We start from the raw sequence: 22121 nt of genomic DNA, 5'->3' as shown, positions 1-22121 counted from the left end.
TAAAATGAAGTCTGTCAATGCCACTATCCAGTCCCTTCTCCTCTCCTTTCTTCCTGCTTTTAATTCTGACTTAATGTCTAAAGGTACAGAAGTATCTTGTTTCTACAACCTAGATGCTAAGAGTGGCAGAGTAGAAAGAGAAAAAAGGATACCAAAAATACCTGGATCCACTGCATCCACCTAGACTAGTGATGTGAGGAAAATACCCCCTTTTTTTGTTTAAACTACTATTAGTTGCTTGTAGCTGAAAGCATTTCTAAACGACATAGCAATGAAAGAGGAGATGATCTCAAATGTACAACTCAGATCTAATATTAAAGTTCTAATTTTAAATAATTTAATTGTCCAGAGAAGGATACCTTTCTACATCTTTGATGCATGACTACCCAGACAATGATACAAAATGTAAAGACACCATTTCGAAAGTTACCACAGTTTTGCCAATTCCCATTTTTTACATACATTTTCATTCGGTTCAAGAGGAGATTCTGTTAAATCCAAGTTCGCAAACTGAATTAAAATGAGTATATCTTATGGCAACACTACACTTATCCTATGGAAACACTGCACGTAGTCTCAGCTACTCGTGGGGCTGAGATGGGAGAATCGCTTGAGCCCAGCAGGACGAGGCTGCCGTGAGCCAAGATCATGCCCAGCCTGGGTTATGATAAAGTGAGACCATGTCTCAAAAAAATAAAAAATAAAAAAAATAATAAAAAAAAATAATAAAAAAAAGCTACACCTTACATACATTTTAAATGAACAAATTTAACAATGCCCTTGTAGTTTCAGAAGGTCAGAAAGGCTAAATACCAGGGTATTCTTCATGCATCTTCCTTTCCCTTCCCCATCTTTCAGCCTAACTTGCTAATCTGAAAATGAGAAACACTGTTTACATGCAGGAAAAATACTTTCTGCAGGAGTTGCTAACAGGGCTAACTTGAGGAAACCAGTGCACTGCGGCAAGTCATCCTTTTTTCTAAGTTCGGCTCTGGCTAAAAAAACAACTGTCCCAAGGTTGAACTAGCATAAAAGAGAAAATAGTAGCCAACATATCCTCACAATAGACCACCCTTCCATTTTGCCCTGTATCTAATTCACATTAAAGACAACAATTGCAGATATACAAAGTATGTCAGTAAATACTGACTGATCATGTCAAGGAACCAAGCTAGACAACGCAGATGGCTGGGTGGCTAATTGGGAATGGATGAGAAGAAAGGGTTCAAAGAGATGCTGCAAAAAACACAATAAATTGAGCAAACTTCCAATTTTTCTATTAGGCAATACCACCTTTAATCATCATGTAAATAATAACTTGATTGGGAATGCACTGATTATCAAACATGTTTTGGTTAACTTTTCATTTAACCTACCAGTAACTGTTGGGTTGTTGTTCACTATAGCCAGAGATCCTGTGTGGTTTCGGATGAGATTGTCTTGAGTCGATGGAAGGCCTGGAGCTGACCACGTCAGAGTATTGTATCCTGAAAGACTTTGCTGCTGGTGGTGCTGTTGTGATGGTGGAGGTGGAAGTGGTGATGGATGGCTGACAGCTGTATTTTGACCAGAGAATGAATTATCTTTAACTGGCCTAACAGTCGGAGCATTCTGTGAGGTAAACATTTGCCCATATGTATCACCAGCAGGCAGAGAGGGATATGAAACACTAGGATACGCAGTATTAGAAACAGTTGACATAGCATAATGACCACAAGTAGAGGGAAATCCCTGAGAAGCAACAGAAGTGTTGGCAGAGTACATGGCTGGACTATTGTAGTGATTCACAAAAGAGGAGTATGGTTGGGAGGCACTCGTATGCAAATGGGATGCTGATGATGCAGCACCTTGAAAAGATCCTGGAGTGGATCCCACAATATGAGGGGCAGGAGGACCCCTGCTGTACATCTGCTGTGCTCCTGGCTGTTGGTTCGCTGTGCTAGGAGTCACATTTTGTGTGGGTACTGTATAGAGAGCAGAGTAGTAATCACCACACTGGGTATCCAATGGTAATGAGATCATTTTCCCAGGTCCTTGAGAGTAATGTCCTGAGGGAGCAACATAGTTTTGATGATGCAATCCATATCCAGATGGAACCTGCATTTGATTCTGGGCTGGACCTGAAAAAGAAAAGCAAATATTTACAGGGACTGGTAAAGAGATAACTAATTTTTAAACATAGTCCCCATTCAAATGTTGACCCAATTAACTTTCTTTTCCATAATCCCAACTTATCACAAAAGACATACACTGTTATAGACCCATTATGGTAGCCAGCATCCAACATGTCCCCAATGATCCCTACCTCCCGTCATTCATACCCTTGTGTAGTTCTCCCTCCCAGTGTACCAGGACTGGTTTGTATGAACAATAGCATACGGCAGAGGTGATGACATGTCTCTCAGATCACTCAGTCTGAAAGAAGCAAGCTCCAAGCTGTGAACAGCCCTATAAAGAAGCCCATGCAGTGACGAACTTAACTCTGGCCAATAGCCAAAGAGAAACTAAGATCTGCCAACAACCACGACTGAGCTTTCAGGCAGATCCTTCAAACTCAGTAGAGCCTTGAGATTCAACTATAGACTAGCTAACAGCGTATCTCATGAGAGACCCTCAACCAGAACCAACTAGCTAGGCTGCTCCTTTATGTTCCTGAGAAACTGTGAAATAAATTGTTGTTTTAAGTTGTTAAGTTTTGGGGTATTTTGTTATACAGCTATCAAACTAACATACGCAGCCTGGAAGAAGTTTAAACTTTTTTTTTGAGACAGGGTTTCACTCTGAAACCCAGGCTAGAGTGCAGTGGCACGATCACGGTTCACTACAGCCTTGTTGTCCTAGGCTCAAGCAATCTTTTCACCTCAGCCTCCCAAGTAACTGGGATTACAGGCATGCACCATGGTGACCAACTAATTTTTACTTACTTATTTTCTACAGATACGGGCTTTCACTGTGTTGCCCAGGCTGGTCTCCCATACACCATTGCCCAGCTAACGTTTTATTTTTTATAGACGCAGGGTCTCACTGTGTGCCCTGGCTGGTCTTAAACTCCTGGACTCAAGTGATCCTCCTCCTTCAACCTCTCAAAATGCTGGGATTATAGGCTTGAGCCCCTGTACACAGTCAAAACCTTTTTAGGTTTTTTTTTTCCTAACTATAAAAGTAACAATATAACCACTGTAGAAAAAAATTCAAACAATGAAGAATATAAAGTAAAAATCTCTGCCTAGTAGCTTATATCCTATTTCTGAGATATAGTTACAGTTAATAGTTATGTATCCTTTGTATACATATGCGTGCCACCAGGCTGGCTAATTTCTGTATTTTTAGTAGAGAGGGGGTTTCACCAGGTTGTTTAGGCTGGTCTCAAACTCCTGACCTTGTGATCAGCACACCTCGGCCTCCCAAAGTGCTGGGATTACAGGCGTGAGCCATCATGCCCAGTGGCAAATATCTCCTAAAAAGGTAACTAATTTATACCTCCCATCAATAATGCTTTAGATCACCTCATTGTCCCAACACTGAGTCTATTTCATTCTTTTACAATCTGAAAAGTGAGAAACATTTTAGTTTACAGTAGTTAACTTTCAATGATGCTGAGACTCTCATTTGGGTCTTTCTCTGCTGTTTGCTTTTCTTCTACAGCATTGTGATTTCCTTAGTAATTTTTAACTGTTCTCACAGAGTAGAAAATTAGCCTAATGTTATGTGCTGTAAGTATTATCCCCAGGTTAATGTTATGTTTTGACTTTGTTCGTGGTATCTTTTGCTATGGTTTCTTGATCATTACATTGTAAAATTCTTTTTTATGCTTGACAGATTTTTAAATCATACTTAGTAGAGGTTTCTCCATTTCAAGATTATAAAACCAAACAACCATGTTTTATTCTAATGTTTTATACTTTCATTTTTATATATTTATATATTTGATAATAATGGCATGTATTTATTTTATACCAACAAAACATTAATCCTAATATTAATCTTAATGTTATTAAATAACTACATTATATGCCACTCACTGTTCTAAATGCTTAACATATATTAACTTCTTTAATCCCCTAAAGCCAATAGTATTATACCCATTTATCAGTAAGTTAAATGAAGCACAAAAGTTAATACGTTTAACACAGTTACATGCTTAGGAACTAACTGGGCTGGAATCTGGCTCAAGTTCATGCTCTTAACCAATTATCTGTTGCCACTCACTACAAATGGCTAATTGTCCCAACAATGACATTCTAGTCTTAGTTTTGTTTACTTTTCTATGGGTTTTGGGCAAATCTTAATTACCTTGGAATCTAGTTTTTCTGCCTTGTGGAAGGAAACAGGTACCGGTGCCATTATTATCTCAAATGAAAGGATAATGTAACAGAAAACTAACAAGCCGTTTTAACTCCACTGACACAAATACACAAAGGAAGTGCACTATACTCTTTGACATAATAATGTATTAAAATATTTGTTTATAAAAGAGGTAAGAATGAAGTATACATTTTCTAATTGTTTTAATTTTTACTAAATAATGCAATGGAATCTTCATTTCTCATCATGTAATTATATTCCATAGCCATCATAAAGATAACTTACACAGTCAAGCTGCAAGGGAAAAATATCATCTACGCTCCTCCTATAATTCCAAGAAGTATACAGAGAACCAAAATACTGATAACACTATTTTACCAGGTGTACAGTTTACTTTTCTTACAGATTATTTTACATGGTCATAATCCATCTGAATTTATTTACTTAAGGAAATGAAGTCTATTAGAAATCTTTCATGAACATGGCAAAAGTAAAATGTTGTCCTCCTTTCTCCTATTTATACGCATTAAAAGATGGATGTGCTACCTTTCACTATAGTGTCAGAAAACTCTCCACTAGTAGAATTTATCAATGAAGAGCCAAGTTAGATTTAGAGAAATCTGTTTAAATAACTACACACTTAATTATTGATTTGGCATATCCATGCTACATGATCTGAAAAGAAAGAAATAATCATTATGTACCAACCATTCAAATAACATTCTTTTAAAAATAACAAGAATGTTCTATCTGCTGAAATTTATCAAAAGTTACTCACCAGAATAAGTCTATTTACTTTCTAGCCTATCAAAGAAAGATACTTATTCTGGGAAAACATGGGGGCGGGAATATCTAACATAACTAAGTATATGTGGATGCTTACCATTCCTTACTTTACATCAAGATCTAAATGTTACAAATGCATAAAAAAAGTATCTGAAAGTAATTAAAATTAATAGAGATAAATGTATATCATTTTTAACATGTATTCAGTATTTTAAAATTACTGAGATATTTTGCTTTTATTTTTTGTACAATTTTATTTATTTATTTATTTATTTTTTAAAGACGGGGTTTCACCATGTTGGTCAGGCTGATCATGAATTCCCGACCTCAGGTGATCTGCCCGCCTTGGCCTCCAACCGCCTGTCTTGGCCTCCAAAGTGCTTGGATTACAGGCATGAGCCACCACACCCGGCCTTTTTGTACTATTTCTTTAAAAATCATTGTGTATTTTACACTTAGAGTACTTCTCAATCTGATCAACCATATGTCAAGTACTAAATCAATAGCCAGGTAGAGCTAGTGACCACCACACTGGACAGTGAAAGTCTACAGCATATATGTCTATGATTCCAGTTGTTTCTGCCTCTCATGACAGATTAAATTTTCAGCCCTCAGTAGTTTCTCCCCTTATTCTTTTCTAGTGTATCTGCTTCAATTTCTTTCCATATTTTATTTAAGCTCTATGGCTTCCAAATATTGTATTCCAAGAAAGAACTATTTTTCTAAGAGTAGAGCAACACAGTAATTATGCACATATATACCCATATTATGTTTAACTTATCTGAAGACAAAACTCCTGTAATCATTCACCTGTGATTTTTCTGGGAATTCAAAATCATTCTGTAGCATGTATGAAAAGACTGCTGTTATTTTAATACTTCTAAAATAGAGATAAACATTGTAGAGGAGAAAAGAAATTTGTTACGCATATAGTCAAACTTCTGAAAAATAACTTTCTTATCACAAATGTGACAGTCATTGTTAAAAAAAAAAAAAGAGAGAAAGTGATCAAATAAAAATCATCTGTAATCTTCCTGAGATAACCTCTGTTAACATTCCGATGTATATCCACCCAGAATTTTTTTTCATGTGTATGTATAATTTAGTCAAGCAAAAGTTGGATTATAATGTACCTTTTTAAATGATTTCTTCATTTAGCACAATTTGAATATCTTCCCATAATTTTTAATGTTTGAATAATATTCCATTACATAAATGTACCATATTTTAATCAATTTTCTATTTGCCATTTAGGTTTTCAATTTTCTAACATAAACCATATGATAATTAATAGATCTGCAGATAAATTTTTGTGCTCATTCACTTTACTAAAAATAACTTCCTATCAGTTGCAATTGTTGGGTCAAGTCCCTAGATGGCAGCTTAACTGTGCAGAAATGGGAGATGTCAAGATGCCCAGCAAAAAGGGAGGTAGTGAACAGAATTAAAATGGGCCCAGAAGCTAAATTTGGCAAAGACTTCAAAGTCTTTATGAATATATTCCAAAAACGAAAAGAAAATATATTCTAAAAATTGGGGGGAAATGTTTCCGGTTGAATGAACAGAGGAGGGATATTACGACAAATGAAAAGTATTTAAAAAATCAAAATATTCGGCCGGGTATGGTGGCTCATGCTTGTAATCCCAGCACTTTGGGAGGCCGAGGCGGGTGGATCATGAGGTCAGGAGATCGAGGCCATCCTGGCCAAAATGGTGAAACCCTGTCTCTAAACTTTAAAAAAAAAAAAAAAAAAATTAAAATATTCAAAATAAATAAATACGCTAAATGGTCTCTACAGCATGGCAGAAAACTCAATGATCCTTGATGGAGTTGATCAACTTTGAAGACTGCTCAAGAAAATGATCCAATCTACGAAACATAGAGAAAAAAAAGACTGAAGAAAAATGAACAAAATTCATTTTCCCAGAGACCTGTGGGACAACACAAAGCAGTCTAATACTTGTATAATCAGTAAGCATGTGGTGGGCTAAAGAGTGGTTCCCCAAAAGATATGTACACATCCTAATTCCCCCAATCCTTGAAAATTATATGGAAAAGAGTGATTATTGCCTTAAATGATGAAAGACGTAATTAGGTTAAAGATCTTAAGAAGAGCCTCTGCTGGATTACTTGAGTGGGTTCTAAATGCAATCACATGTATCCTTATAAAATACACATACAGAAGAGAAAACATACATATAAACAGAGAGAAGGCAATATTAAGTTGAAGCACAGAGTGGATGTAGCCAAAAGTCAAGGAATGCCAAGAGTCAAACACAAGCGAGAAGAGTCAATGAACATATTCTCCCCTAGGAGCCTACAGAAGGGAGCATGATTGATATGGTTTAAATGTTTGCTCCTCCAAAACTCACGTTGAAACTTCATTGCCATTGTAACAGTATTAAGAGACTGTGCCCTTATGAATGCATTAATGCCACTATTGCAGAAGTCAGATTGGTATAAAAGGGCTAGTCTCCTTTTCTCTGCCCCCACCTTTGTCCTTCTGCCATGTGATGGTTTCTGCCATGATATGACACAGCAAGAAGGCCCTAGCCAGATGCTGGCACCTTGATCTTGGATTTCCTAGCCTCCAGAATTGTGAGAAGTAAATTTTTGTTCATTATAAAGTAGCCAGTCTCAGGTATTCTGTCATAGTAGCACAAAATGGACTAAGACAGTGGCCCTGAGAACATCTTAATTTCAGACTTCTGGTCTTCAGACCTGCAGAAATACACATTTCTCTTCAGACCTGCAGAAATATACATTTCTGTTGTTTTAAGCCACCTAGTTTGTAGCCATTTGTTTCAGCAGTTCTAAGAAATTAATCAAGATATAGAACAGAAATTCTCAAAGTGTAGTATATAAAACTTTAGCAGTGCCAGAAACTCTTTGGGGAAAATCCATGAGTAAAAACTATTCATAAAGTTACTATGATGATACTTGCCTTTTTCACTGTGTTGACAGTTGTACTATTGATACAAAAGCAATCAATGATGGCTGTAATGCAAACCCTGGGGCACAAACTGAAGCAGTGGCACTGAGGGAATGTGTTCTCTTTCCGGGTCCACAAGAGGGCGAACTTTTAAGGGCAAGAACTTCCCAGTGCCATGCCCCCCTCCCATCTCAATCCATCCGGGAGATTTAACATTGTTTTCATCTTTGCCCCGCGGGAAGAATCAAAAGTCAATCACTCCAGCGGAAGTTCTAAGGAACTCCTTCCATTGGCCAGGGGTCTTAAGGAAGGTGCGGGTTCCTTCCAGGTGAAAAGTCCCCTTCTTCCACACCCCTTGGGACTCCATGTTTGGATCTCCTTCCACAAACACTCTCTAGTGGAAGCTATTTTTCTCTATCCTGGATTTTCCATCTGGAGTCCCCTTCCACACACTCTCATGAAAGCCTGTCTTTCCCTCCTAAACCCCAATATAACATTTCCTCTCCTGGATTCCATCTTTCTGGATTCTCTCACTCAGTGTAAGAGGAGCTTTCCTTCCCTGGTTTTCCCCTCTCTGGGAACCCTTCTCATTCAGTGTGAGAGCAGCTTTTCTTTGTTTCACTCAGTGTGAGTTAGCTGTTCCTTTCTCTCTCCTCCTTTTTTCTCTCTACCTAAATAAAATCACTTTCTATGACATTTCTAGAGTCCAGCATTTACTGCGCACTGTGCCATGGTTTCCTAACCCATTCTTAGGGAGTGACTGACCAAGAACCTGGAGAAATGCCCTCTCAGGGGAGCTGAGGGTGCACCCCAATATTACAACACCAAGCAATACTAGCTATTACTACATTTTTCACCACCATGTACTCACATATATTTTTAAGCCAGTCGCCCTAAGAATGTCCTAAATAAAGCAGTAAAAATTATTAATTTCATTACTCTAAAAACAATCATCTCTGTGATAAAAAACGGGAGTAAACGTAAAGGACTTTTATTGCACACTGAAGTATAAATGTTATATTGAGGAAAAGTACTTGTTTAACTTGGCTATAAGCTCTATCATTGAACAAAACTTCAGCAAATAGAATACAGCAATATATTGAAAGTAAAATCATGATCAAATGGGGTTCATATTAGGAATACAAGGCTGATTGAACATTTGAAATACATTGTGATTCACAATATTAACAGACTTAAGAAGATAAACCATATAATCACATCAATAGAAACAGAAATACATTAGATAAAAGTTGGCATCCATTCATGATAAAAACTCTCAATAAACTAGGAAGAGAAAGAAACTTTCTTAACCTGTAAGAACTACCTACTAAAAACCTATAGCAAACCATACTTAATGGTAAGGAACAAACTGCTTTCGTCCTAACATTAATTACATGGAAGGCAAGATGTCCTTTCTCATCACTCCTATTCAATAATGTACAAGATATAACAGCTACTTCAGTGAGGCAAGAAAAATAAATAAATAGGAGATAGACTGGAAAGGAGTAAGTAAAACTCTCTTTATTTGCAGAATGACATGACTGTCTAACTAGAAAATCTCAAGAAAATCTTCCAAAAAATGACTGGAACTAATGACTATCATGGTCATAGAATATAAGGTCAATATATAAGAAACGATTACGTCTCTAAAGATCCGTAACAACGGGAATTAAGATTTTAAAAAACAGCATCATTTATAATAGCACAAAAAAAGAAGTACTTAGATATAAGTCTAATGAAATATGTTCAGAATCTATATAAAGAAAACTACAAAACACTGATGAAAGAAATCCAGGAGTTAAAGACATGGAATGATATATCGTGTTCATGGACTAGAAGACTTGATATTATGATGTGACTTAAGTCAATTTTGATCTTTAGATTCAATGCAATCATAATAAAAAATGCCAGCAGGCTTTTTTTGTAGATATCAACAAGCTGATTCTAAAGTTTCTATGGACATGCAAAGTTACTAAAAACAGTAACTGAAAAATAACAAAGTTGGAGGACTCACCCAATTTTAAAGCTTACTTTATAGGTTACAACAATCAAGAAAGTGTGGTACTGGTGAAAGGACGGATACACAGAATGCAACAGTCTAGAAACAGACCCACATAAAAGTCAACTGATTTTTGACTAAGGTGCCAAGGCAATGCAACTGAGGAAAGATAGTTCTTTCAACAAATTGTGCTGGAATAATTAAATATCCACGTGACAAAAGAAAAGAACCTCAGCATATACCTCTGACTGTAAATAAAAATTAAGTCAAAACGAATCATAGGCCAGGCGTGGTGGCTCATGCCTGTAAATTCCATATTTTGGGAGGCCAAGGTGGGCAGATTACCTAAGGTCAGAAGTTCAAGACCAGCCTGGCCAACATGGCGAAACCCCATCTTTACTAAAAATACAAAATTAGCTAGGCATGGTGGCACATGCCTGTAATCCCAGCTACTTGGGACACTGAAGCAGGAGAATCTCTTGAACCTGGGAGGTGGAGATTGCAGTGAGCCAAAATTACACCAGCCTGGTGACAAGAATGAAACTCTATCTCTAAAAAAACTCAAAAAACAAAAAATGAATAATAATTGTAAATTAAACATTTTAGAGAAAATATAGATTTTTGAAAGGAATCTGGGATTTACAATAATTCTTACTATAGAGGCCAAAGGGGCAGCTCCCATTGGCCCTCTGAAGGTGTGCTGAAAAATCAACTTGCAAAAAGCAGATTAACAGGAAAAAAGACATACAAATTTATTTAATGTGTAATACATGCGAGCTTTCAGAATGAGACCCAAAGACACGGAGGAAATTGTCCATTTTTATTCTTAGGTTCAACAAAGTATGGACAGCCATGCAGAAACATGTTTGGATAAAAAGGCTATATAATCTAATGTGAATAGATGGGATGGGGAAACCCAGGAAGGCCTATGTATTTAGATTCATCTTGGCCTCTCAATCTTTCCTTCTGCTTATGGAGCAGGACCCTCTCTGGAAGGAGGGTCTCATGACCTACACTCAAACAAGGTAGGCGAGATAATTTCTTTAAGGCCAGTTTTTACAGATAGGGCAGAGGAAAAGTTACAGTAATATTTTTTTTTTTTTTTGAGACGGAGTTTCGCTCTTGTTACCCAGGCTGGAGTGCAATGGCGTGATCTCGGCTCACCGCAACCTCCGCCTCCTGGGTTCAGGCAATTCTCCTGCCTCAGCCTCCTGAGTAGCTGGGATTACAGGCACACGCCACCATGCCCAGCTAATGTTTTGTATTTTTAGTAGAGACGGGGTTTCACCATGTTGACCAGGATGGTCTCGATCTCTTGACCTCGTGATCCACCCGCCTCGGCCTCCCAAAGTGCTGGGATTACAGGCTTGAGCCACCGCTCCCGGCCGTTACAGTAATATTTTTAGGTTAATGGCTTGCTTTGGGGCAACGGGGTTCTAGTTTCTATGACCTGCCTTGGGGAAGAGGGAATCTGGTTTCTACGGCTGGCCTCAGGGGAGAATGGGACTGAGAGACAGGAGGGCAACGGAAAGTCAGAGAAAAACTTTTGCTTCTGAGGCTACTTCTAAGGCCTTCATTTTGGAGTTTTGTTCTCTCTCTCCCTCTCTCTCTCTGTCTCTCTCTCTCTTTTTCTTGGAGTTTTGTTCTTTCTTTTCTTTTTTTTTGGAGACAGAGTCTTGCTATGTCACCCAGGCTAGAGTGCAGGGCTGTGATCTCAGCTCACTGCAACCTCCACTTGAGGGTTCAAGTGATTCTCCTCCCTTAGCCTCCCTAGTGGCTGGAATTACAGGCACCCACCACCATACCTGGCTAATTTTTGCATGTTTAGTAGAGAAAGGGTTTCGCCATGTTGGCCAGCCTGGTCCTGAACTCCTGGGCTCAGGCAATCCTCCTGCCTTGGCCTCCCAAAGTGTTGAGATCATAGGCATGAGCCACTGCACCCAGCCTGAGGTTTTGTTTTCTGAGCCTCAACATTACCTATGATACTAAAAGCATAATCAGCAACAGAAAATATTGATAAAGTTGATTTTACCAAAATGAAAAAAAAATGTTTGCTCTGTGAAAGGAAGTAGGGAGATTAAAAGATAAAAAGTTGGCCAGGTGTGGTGGCTCACGCCTGTAATCCCACCACTTTGGGAGGCTGAGGTGGATGGATCACCTGAGGTCAGGAGTTACAGATTAGTCTGGCCAGCATGGTGAAACCCTGTTGCTACTAAAAATCCAAAAATGAACAGGGGTGGTGGCACATGCCTGTAATCCCAGCTATTCAGGTGGCTGAGACAGGAGAATCGCTTGAACCCAAGGAGGTAGAGGCTGCAGTGAGATGAGCTCATGCCATTGCACTGCAGACTGGGGGACAAGAGGGAAACTCTGTCTTAAAAAAGAAAAGAAAAGAAAAGACACAGTCAAGAAAATGTTTAGGAAAATTAAAACAATAACAGAAAGAAAATGTTTGTAAATCAGATATTCAATAAAAAACTTGTATCCAGAATACAGTAAGAACTCTTAAAACTCAACAACAAAAAAAATAGACAACCAAACCAAAAATTGGTAAAATACCTGAAAAGATAATCACCAAAAAAGATATATGAATGTAAAATAAACACATGAAAAGATGCTCGTTATTAGGAAAATACAAATTAAAATTATGAGACACTATCAAAAACCAAAAATATCAAATGCTGGCAAAGAGAAACTTTCACTCATTGTTGGAGGGAATACATAGTAGTACAGCCACCCTGAAAAATAATTTGGCAATTTGTTATAAACTTAAGTACATATTTACTATGTGACCCAACGGTCCCACTCTTATTTACCTAAGTGAGATGCAAACTTGTGTTCATGCAAAAGCCAGTACATGAATGTTTAAAGCAGCTTTTTCTGTAACTACCAAACCCTGGAAACAGCCAAGATGTCTGACAACAGAGAAAGGGACAAATAATCATGGTACACACATACAACAGAATACTACTTAGCAATAAAAGGGAACAGAATATCAATTTGTGCAGCTGGATGAATGAATGTAGCTACGTGAAAGAAGCCAGACCTCAAAAGAAATTTTTTTTTTAAAAAGGAAAACAAAATAGAAAGAAGCCAGATCCAAAATGCTACTTATTATGATTCCATTTATAGGACATTCAGAATAACAGGGATAGAGAACAGAGTAATGGCTGCCAGGGGCTGGTGAGAGGCACTGACTACAAGAGGATTTTTTTTTTTTCCATGGTGATGGAACTGTCCCATATGGTACTGTGGTGGCATAACAGATAAATGATTACATGTGTTTATCTAAACCTTGAGAGCTGTACTATACAAACAATAAAAGGAAATATACCATAAGCAAATTTTCCTTAAAAAATAAACCAGGATGTCAAGAAAACCTAGGCTACAATACAGACTGTGACAGATCAGTCTACTTGAATTGCAAACATCTAATAATCTAACTGAACGATGTTTAGGTTAATACAGATGAACAGATACAAAAATAATTACAGATGGGTTAGCATATACATACACATACTCACGTTTCCTAGCTCTGTCCACTTTGAGAGTCTAAAGCAGTGACACCCCAGCTGTAATAAGCATATCCAAGGCCTAATTCTTGGTTTCTAAATACCATCCTCCAATAAAAGAAATCAGAGTCTCTTGGACATAGGGCTGATTTTCGTGTTGGAACAGGGCAAGTACAAGGTAACAGTAACTTGTAGTGTCAGAAAGGAAGTACCCAAACAACAAAAGGATGGGGGGGAAAGGGACACAGAAGCCAACCTGAAAGAGCTCCCAATGGCCACAGCTGGAATAATCTGAGCAACAAAAAGAAGTATCAATAGTATTGGCACTTTAGGAGTTAAGGTAGGAGGATTGCTTGAGGGAAGGAGTTTGAGACCAGCCTAGGCAACATAGTAAGACTCTGTCTCTTAAAAAAAAAAAAAAAAAAAAAAATGCCTAGGCAGATGGCACCAGCTACTTGAGAGGATCGCTTGAGACCAGGAGGTTAAGGTTGCAGAAAGCCATGAGTGCGCTACTGCAGTCCAGCTTAGGCAATGGAGCAAGACCTTGTCTCTCTATATATTTATACAGCATTAGATTATACCCCAAAGAATAAAATATTTGAGTTTATAATAACATACACAAATGATTGAATAAATCTTAAAATGGGATTAAAGGGGCAAATCTCCCTTATGAGAAACAGGGAAAGAGAAAATTACCATTAGAAATCCATAGTAGCTGGTGCTGTGGCAAATTTCTGTGGTCACAGCTATTGGGAAGGCTGAAGAGAGAAGATCCCTTGAGCCCAGGAGTTCTGGGCTATAATGTGTTATGCTGACTGGGTAACTACACTAAGTAGATACAGTGACCTCCTGGGAGCAGAGAACCACCAGGTTGCCTATGGAAGGGTAAACTGACAGAGGCAGGAAATAAAGCAAATCAAAATTCTCATGCTGATCAGTAGTGAGACTGCAACTGTGAATAGCCACTGTACTCCAGCTTGAGCAACAGAGGAAGACTCCGGCTCTTTAAAAAGAAAAAAGAATTGCACAGTACTAATTGTTGCAGGTGAGAGTAAGCAAAGTTCATGAGTAAAATTTTAAGAAAAGAATGATAGAACAACTTCAAAGTATCTGCCATAGAATATTTACTAATTACTGTGGTGATTTGAACATATGTCCACAAATCATTTGATATACCTCACTGCAGGAGGTAGAGTTTAATTCCCAATCCCCTTTCTCCCCCATTTTTAAGAGACAGGGTCTTGCTCTGTCAGCCAGGCTGGACTACAATGGTGTGATCATAGCTCACTGTAACCTTGAAGTCCTGGGGTCAAGCAAACCACCCATTTCAGCCTCTAAAGTAGCTGGGACTACAGGCAAGTGCAAGCACTCCCTGGTAATAATTTTACTTTGTTTGCAGAGACGAGGTCTACGTTAGGCTGGTCTCGAACTGGCCTCAAGTAAACTTTCTGCTTCAAAGTACTGAGATTACAGGTGAGAGCCACTGCATCCAGCTTCTTTCTTTTTGAAAGTAGGTTGGAGTTAAGTGAATCACTCCTAATAGAGCATGAAAAAGAAAAAATAACTTTATAGAGGAAGACCCTTGTAGACATCCTGCTATTATGGACTGAATGTTTATGCCCCCCAAATCTATGCTGAAGGCCAATCTGATGGTGTTAGGAGGTGGGGCCTTTGGGAAGTAATTTACATTAGGTCACAAAGCCAGGACTACCATGATAGAATGAGTGCCCTTATTAAAAGAAGAGAGAGATCTCTCCATGTGCACATACCAAGGCCAGGCCATGTGAGTATACAGTGACAAGATGAATAGAGGGCCCTCACTAGAATATGACTATGCTGACACTCTGATCTCAAACTTCCAGCCTCCAGAACTGTTGTGAAAATAAATGTCTGGGCACAGTGGCTCAAGCCTGCAATACCAGCAATTTGGGAGGCTAAAGCGGGCAGATAATGCTTGAGTCCAAAGTTCAAGACTAGCCTGGGCAACATGGCAAAACTCTGTCTCTACAAAAAAAACAGAAAAATTATCCCGGCATGGTGGCGCACACCTATAGTCCCAGCTACTTGGGAGACGGAGGTGGGAGGATTGCTTGAGCCTGGGAGGTCAAGGCTTCAGTGAACCATGATCCAGCCACTATACTCCAGCCTACGTGACAGTGAGACACTGCCTCAAAAAAAGAAATGTCTGTTAAGCCTCAGCCAATGGTGTTTCATTATAGCAGCCTGAGCTAAGAAACCCTCTTAACCAAGTGCCCAAGGTTAACATGATCAGTAATAAAACAAGCTGGTATCATCTAAACCCTGAAATGACTCAATAAGAAGCATACTTCACCTCTGTGGTATTCTCACGAAAAATTCATATGCCCAATCTAATCATGAGAAGGCATCAGCAAACTCAAAGTGAGGAACTGTCTACAAAATACCTAATCAGTACTCTTCAAACTGAGGTAAAAAATGCAAACCAGAGAAAATGTCATGGTCAAAAGGAATGTAAAAGAAGAAAAAAAAAAAAAAAAAAAAAAAAAAAAAAAAAAAGACAAGACTAAGAAACTGCTAGACTACAGGCTAAGGAGACATGACAACTAAATGCAACATATCCTGAATTAAATCCTGGAACAGAAAAAAAAGACATTAGTGTAAAAACTGGTGAAATATCAATAAAATTGGTAGTTTAGTTAATTGTATTTCACCAATGTTAATTTCTTGATTTTGATAAATGTATCAAAGTTTTGGAAGACAGGCTGGGTGCCTACATGCCTGTAATCCCAGCACTTTGGGAGGCTAAAAAGGGCAGATTAATCAAGGTCAGGAGTTTGAGACCAGCCTGGGCAACATAGAGAAACCCCATCTCTACTAAAAATACAAAACACAAAAATTAGCCAGGTGCGGTGGCAAGTGCCTGTCGTCTCCGCTACTCAGGAGGCTGACGCAGGAGAATCTCTGGAACCCAGGAGGTGGAGGTTGCAGTGAGCTGAGATCATGCCATTACAATCTAGCCTGGGCAAGAGAGTGAGACTCCTTCTCAAAAAAAGAAACAAACAAACACACAAAAACAGTTTTGTAAGTAATGTTAGAGGAAGCTAACTGAAGGGTATTATATTTTCTGTACTATCTTTGCAATACTTCCATAAATCTAAAATTATTGCAAAGTTTTTAATACATCATGAGAAAAAGGTGCTGGAAATGATCTATTAATTGTATGACACAATTTTGTAGACAAATGACCACACCAAATATAGCCAGGGTGATTTTCCTAAAAAGCAGATCTGATATTGTTACTCCCTGGTTTGATGCCTTCTAATGGTTTCTTTTGCCATTAAAAAAAAAAAAAAATCAAATTCTTTAACATGGCAACTAAAACACATGTCCATATCCTAATCTCTGAAACTTGTGAATATGTTTGGATACGTGGCAAAGGGAAATTAAGGTTGCACATGGTATTAAGGATGTAATCAGCTGAACTTAAAATAGAGTGCATGCTTGGTTACCCAGGTGAGACCAATATAATCACAAGCATCCTCAAAAGCAGAACAGGCTGGGCGCGGTGGCTCAAGCCTGTAATCCCAGCATTTTGGGAGGCTGAGATGGGTGGATCATAATGTCAGGAGTTCAAGACCAGCTTGACCAACATGGTAAAATCTGATCTCTATTAAAAATACAAAAATTAGCTGGGCATGATGGCGTACGCCTATAGTTCCAGCTACCTGGGAGGCGGAGGCAGAAGAATTGCTTGAACCTGGGAGGCAGAGGTTGCAGTGAGCTGAGATCGAGCCACTGCACTTCTGGGCAACAGAGCTGGAGTGCCTCAAAAAACAAACAAAAAAAGCAGAACAGGGAAGAGAGTCAGAGGGAGATGTGACAACAGAAGAATCCTCAGAGAGATGCAATGTTGCTGGCTTTAAACATGGAGAAAGTGGGCCATGAGCCAAGGAATGTGGGCAGCATCTAGAAGCTAGCTGAAAAAGGCAAGAAATTAATTCTCCTTCAGATTCTCTAAAAGGAAATGCAGCCCTGTAGACACCTTGATTTTAGCCCAGGTAGACTTCTAACCTTTAGAAGTTCATGTTGTTTTAAGTCACCAATTTGTGGCAATTTGTTACAGCAGTAAATAGAAAACAATGCAAAGACTCTCCTTGCTTCTCACTCCTGCTTTACCACTCATCTCTTCACCACTCACCTCTTCACACAATAATTTTCAAGAGGTATGTCTAAATATACCAGTATGCTGCAAGTCTTCCATATGCCTCTGCCAACATTTGATCAATAAATAAAATTTAATTTGGCTACATTTCAGATGCCTACTGATATGGTCAAATCAAATAGAATGCTGAGCTGGTGGGAAAAAATACAGCTTGCCACAAAAAAGCAAAGAAGACACCGGACAACATCAAGTAAGATTGTATGCTTGAGTTTTGCCTCAAGAGGCCCTAAAAGAGGTTCATCAAGGCAGAAGATGGTTTTACTTTAAGCTGTCTTTTAAAAGGTTCCTGAAGGGAATCAAGTGAATATGTGATATCTTGAAACTTTTTTTTAACACAAGGGTTCAAAAGTGTAATTCCTTTAAGAAGGCCACGAAAAATTTTAGCACTATGAGTATGAAAAGGCTGGAATCACTGTACTATACACATCCTTATCACACTAAATTTTTTTCAAGTCATATTTCCTCACCTCTCAGTCTTCAGATAGGCTTTTCCCTTTACCTGGAACCTTCCAAAAGACCCTCTTCCTCTTCAACTGACCAATTCTTTTCTTATTATTATTTGAGATGGGGTCTCACTCTGTTGCCTGGGCTGGAGTGCAATGGCACGATATCAGCTCACTGGAACCTCTGCCTCCCAGGTTCAAGCGATTCTCCTGCCTCAGCCTCCCGAGTAGTTTAGGATTACAGGTCCCCGCCACTGTGCCTGGCTAATTTTTGTATTTTTAGTATAGACGGGGTTTCACCACATTGGTCAGGCTGGTCTTGAACTCCCAACCTCAGGTGATATGCCTACCTCAGTCTCCCAAAGTGCCGGGATTACAGGCATGAGCCACTGTGCCCAGCCCACCTGGCCAATTCTTAACTTATTCTTCAGATCTCAGCTCAGCTTCGCCTCTAGGAAAACATTCTCTAATCCTACAAGTGAATGCATGCCATTATATAATGTTGCTTCCACAGTAGTTTGGACCCTTCTGACAGAACCTCACATGGAACTGTAACTGTCTAATTGTAAATTCTGCAAGTGAAAAAATTGAGTCTAGTTTGCTCTTAGCTCTATTCTATCCCCAAAGCATAGTGTATTGGCTGGCTCATGGAAACTATTACTGTATTTTTATAAAATGAAGTCTAGTAAACAATCATCAAGTATTTCTGTGTCAGGCATTTATCACAATGTATCACTAAGGAAAACTATATGCTACTTAAAAACAAAGAACAAGTAACTTCAAAAGCTTTCACTATGTAAAATATTTTATACCATAATACAAAAACAAACAGGTCTTTTTTCTACTTTGGCATTTTACACTTTTTATTTTGTTCAAGTATAAGAACAGTGTTCATAACAAAAAGAATGCCAGGGTTTGTGTATTAAAAAATAAATAAAAAACAAAAAACAAAAAGAAATAAATAAAAATCTATTGTATTTCATTACATCTAAGGTGTGTTTTGATACTGCCACTATTTTTTTTTTTTTATCTTAACAGGTATGTTTTCTACTGCTACTACAACAAACTACAGCAAAGTCAGTGTTTACAACAACACAAACTTATTTTCTCACAGTAGTGAAGGTCAGAAGTCCAAAATCAGTTTCATTGGGCTACAGTCAGTGTTAAGGGACAGGGCTGGTTCCCCCAGACACTCTGAAGAGAGAACCCATTTCCTTGCCTTTTCCAGCTCTAGTGGCCACTGGTATTCCACGGCTTGTGGCCCCGTCCTCCATCTCCATTGAGTGCTTCCTCCTCCAGAAGCACTCTTACCTCTGCTTCTGTCTGCACATTACCTTTGCTGCTGGCTCTGACTTGTCCTGTGTCTCTCTAATAAACTGTTGTGATTATAACAGGTCTATCATCAAGTTCCAAGAAAACTCCATCTCAAAATCATTAACTTAATCACAACTGCAACGGTTTCAGGGATTAGGACATGGACACAGCTGGGGGACCCATTATTCACTCTACCACAGCAGGTATCAATGGCAGATATTCACATAACTACAGCGTAACTTCCACTTTATGGAAAGCAAGTTGAAAATTCCACTGATTTGGCCGGGCACAGTGGCTCACAGCTGTAATCCCAGCACTTTGGGAGGCTGAGGCCGGTGAATCACAAGGTCAGTAGTTTGACACCAGCCTGGCCAACATGACAAAACCCCATCTCTACTAAAAATACAAAAATTAGCTGGGCGCGGTGGTACATGTCTGTAATCCTAGCTACTCGGGAGACTGAGGCAGGAGAATTGCTTGAACTCAGAAGGCGGAGGTTGCAGTGAGCCAAGATCGCGCCACCCTGCACTCCTGCCTGGGTGACAAGAACAAGACTCCATCTCAAAATAAATAAATAAGTACATAAATAAAATTCCAGTTATTCTAAAATGAACCCCAATTTCAGAGGTAAAAATGTAAAAAAGAAAAAAAAAGGTATTTTAGAATTAATAAATTGGTTTGATTATTGCACTCACCAAATACCCCCAATACAGTGCCTTTCAAATAATCATTGAAAAACTAAAAAATGGGCTGGGCACGGTGGCTCATGCCTGCGATCCCAGTACTTTAGGAGGTTGAGGCAGGGAGATTGCATCCAGGAGTTTGAGACCAGCCCAGGCAACATGGTGAGACCTCATCTCTACAAGAATGAAATAAAAAATTAGGCAGGTGTGGTGGCTTGTGCCTGTAGTCCCAGGTACTTGGGAGGCTGAGGTGCTAGGCTCACTTCAGCCTTGCTGGTCGAGACTGCAGTCAGCCAGTGAGCCATTGCAGCCTCGACCGGCTAGGCTGAAGTGAGCCAGTGAGCCAAGACTGCATCACTGCACTCCAGCCTGGGTGACAGAGTGAGACCCTGTCTTGAAAAATAAATAAAATAAAATAACAAAACTAATAAAGAAAACAGAAAAACTAAAAAACAGCCAGATGTAGTTGTTCATGCTTATAATCCCAACACTTTGAAAGGCTGAGGCAGCAGACTGCTTGAGTCCAGGAGGTCAAGGTCAGCCTGGGCCACACAGCCAAACTCCATCTCTACAAAAACTACACAAAATTAGGCAGGTGTAGTGGTGTACACCTGTAGTCTCAGCTACTCAGGGGGCTGAGGAGGGTGGATCACTTGATCCTTGGAGATCAAGGCTGCACTGAGCAGTGACTGTGCCACTGTAATCCAGCTTGGGCTGACAGAGTAAGACCCTGCATAAAAACAAACAAACAAACAAAAACCCTAAAAAATTGTTTTTATATAACCTCGAAAGAATTTTTATATTCTTAGCATCAAGTAAAGTATGTTACATAAAAAAGGGAAATAAATGTTTCTAACACATTACCTACTCCCTGGTACCAATCTGAACGGAGAAGTAAAAGATTTTTAACAAATGGTCTATAATCTTTTTGATACAGCTGCTCAGCTGGTCAGCCTGACTGATACCATCATGTACCAGCAAGATACAGCCTATGATTTTCTGTAAGCATGTATGCCCACCTCAGCAAGACTAAATTAGCACAAGATCTACCCCAAGGATATATCTCTCAGTAACATAATCTTTCAGACACTAGACTCTCACCAAAGGAAAGCTGATTCTCTTCCTGCTTCAGGCAAACATAACATGAAAATTAAAATTTATAAAACAAACATTTCATGCAAATCTAGTCCCTATACCAAAAAAAAAAAAAAAAAAAAACAAAAAAACAGGATCTTTCTAGGGCATGCATATGAAATAGGATTTGGCTTGAAAAATTCTCTGACCTCCCTTCATTCCACTTTCACTTTCCTCTAATTCACTAACACCACGAGTACTTTTTAACATTCCTTCCCACACAATTTTCAGTGGCTCTTCTTTGATCCAAATGAAGTATAATCTTCTTAGGACAATTTCCAGGAACCTCCATTAACAGCCCCAATATACTTGTAAAACCTAGTGTTTCTTTTCTTTTCTTTTTTCTTTTTTTTTCAGATGGAGTTTTGCTCTTGTTGTTCAGGCTGGAGTGCAATGGCATGATCCTGGCTCACTGCAACCTCCACCTCCCAGGTTCCAGCAATTCTCCTGCCTCAGCCTCCTGAGTAGCTGGGATTACATGCTCCCGCTGCTACACCCAGCTAATATTTGTATTGTTAGTAGAGATGGGGTTTTACCATGTTGGCCAGGCTGGTCTCGAACTCCTGATCTCAGATGACGTACTCACCTCGGCCTCCCAAAGTGCTGGAATTACAGGCATGAGCCACCGGGCACTGCTAAAACTATTCTTTCACAACTCTCTCTCCCTTGTACTCTTCTACTGTTCAAAGTACATTTTTTAAATTCCTTACCTTTGATTCATGCATTTTTACCTGACAATTCAAAATGTGTCCATCATTTTAGATACAGCTGAAGTTCTACCTAACTTCTTCCCTTAAGATTCTCTATTACT

General features: G+C 38.9%; 1 protein-coding gene across 4 annotated transcripts in view; it reads right to left on the bottom strand.

Annotated features, from left to right (window-relative positions):
* The window catches only part of SEC24B (SEC24 homolog B, COPII coat complex component), a 113718-nt gene that overhangs the window by 81830 nt on the left and 9767 nt on the right, over positions 1–22121 (bottom strand). For all 4 annotated transcript variants that reach the window (XR_005197065.1, XR_005197068.1, XR_005197067.1 and 1 more), the window contains exon 2: positions 1377–2120. Coding sequence is in view for 1 of the 4 variants with exons in the window: in XM_017509375.2 (XP_017364864.2) it covers positions 1377–2120 (744 nt within the window). In the remaining 3 variants the exon portion in view is untranslated. The remainder of the gene's footprint in view (positions 1–1376; positions 2121–22121) is intronic.

Source organism: Cebus imitator, unplaced genomic scaffold (assembly GCF_001604975.1).
Source record: "Cebus imitator isolate Cc_AM_T3 unplaced genomic scaffold, Cebus_imitator-1.0 Scaffold17, whole genome shotgun sequence".
NCBI classification, from domain to species: domain Eukaryota; kingdom Metazoa; phylum Chordata; class Mammalia; order Primates; family Cebidae; genus Cebus; species Cebus imitator.
Note: the sequence above shows the minus strand (reverse complement) of the source record. Positions and strands in the feature narration are given on the sequence as shown.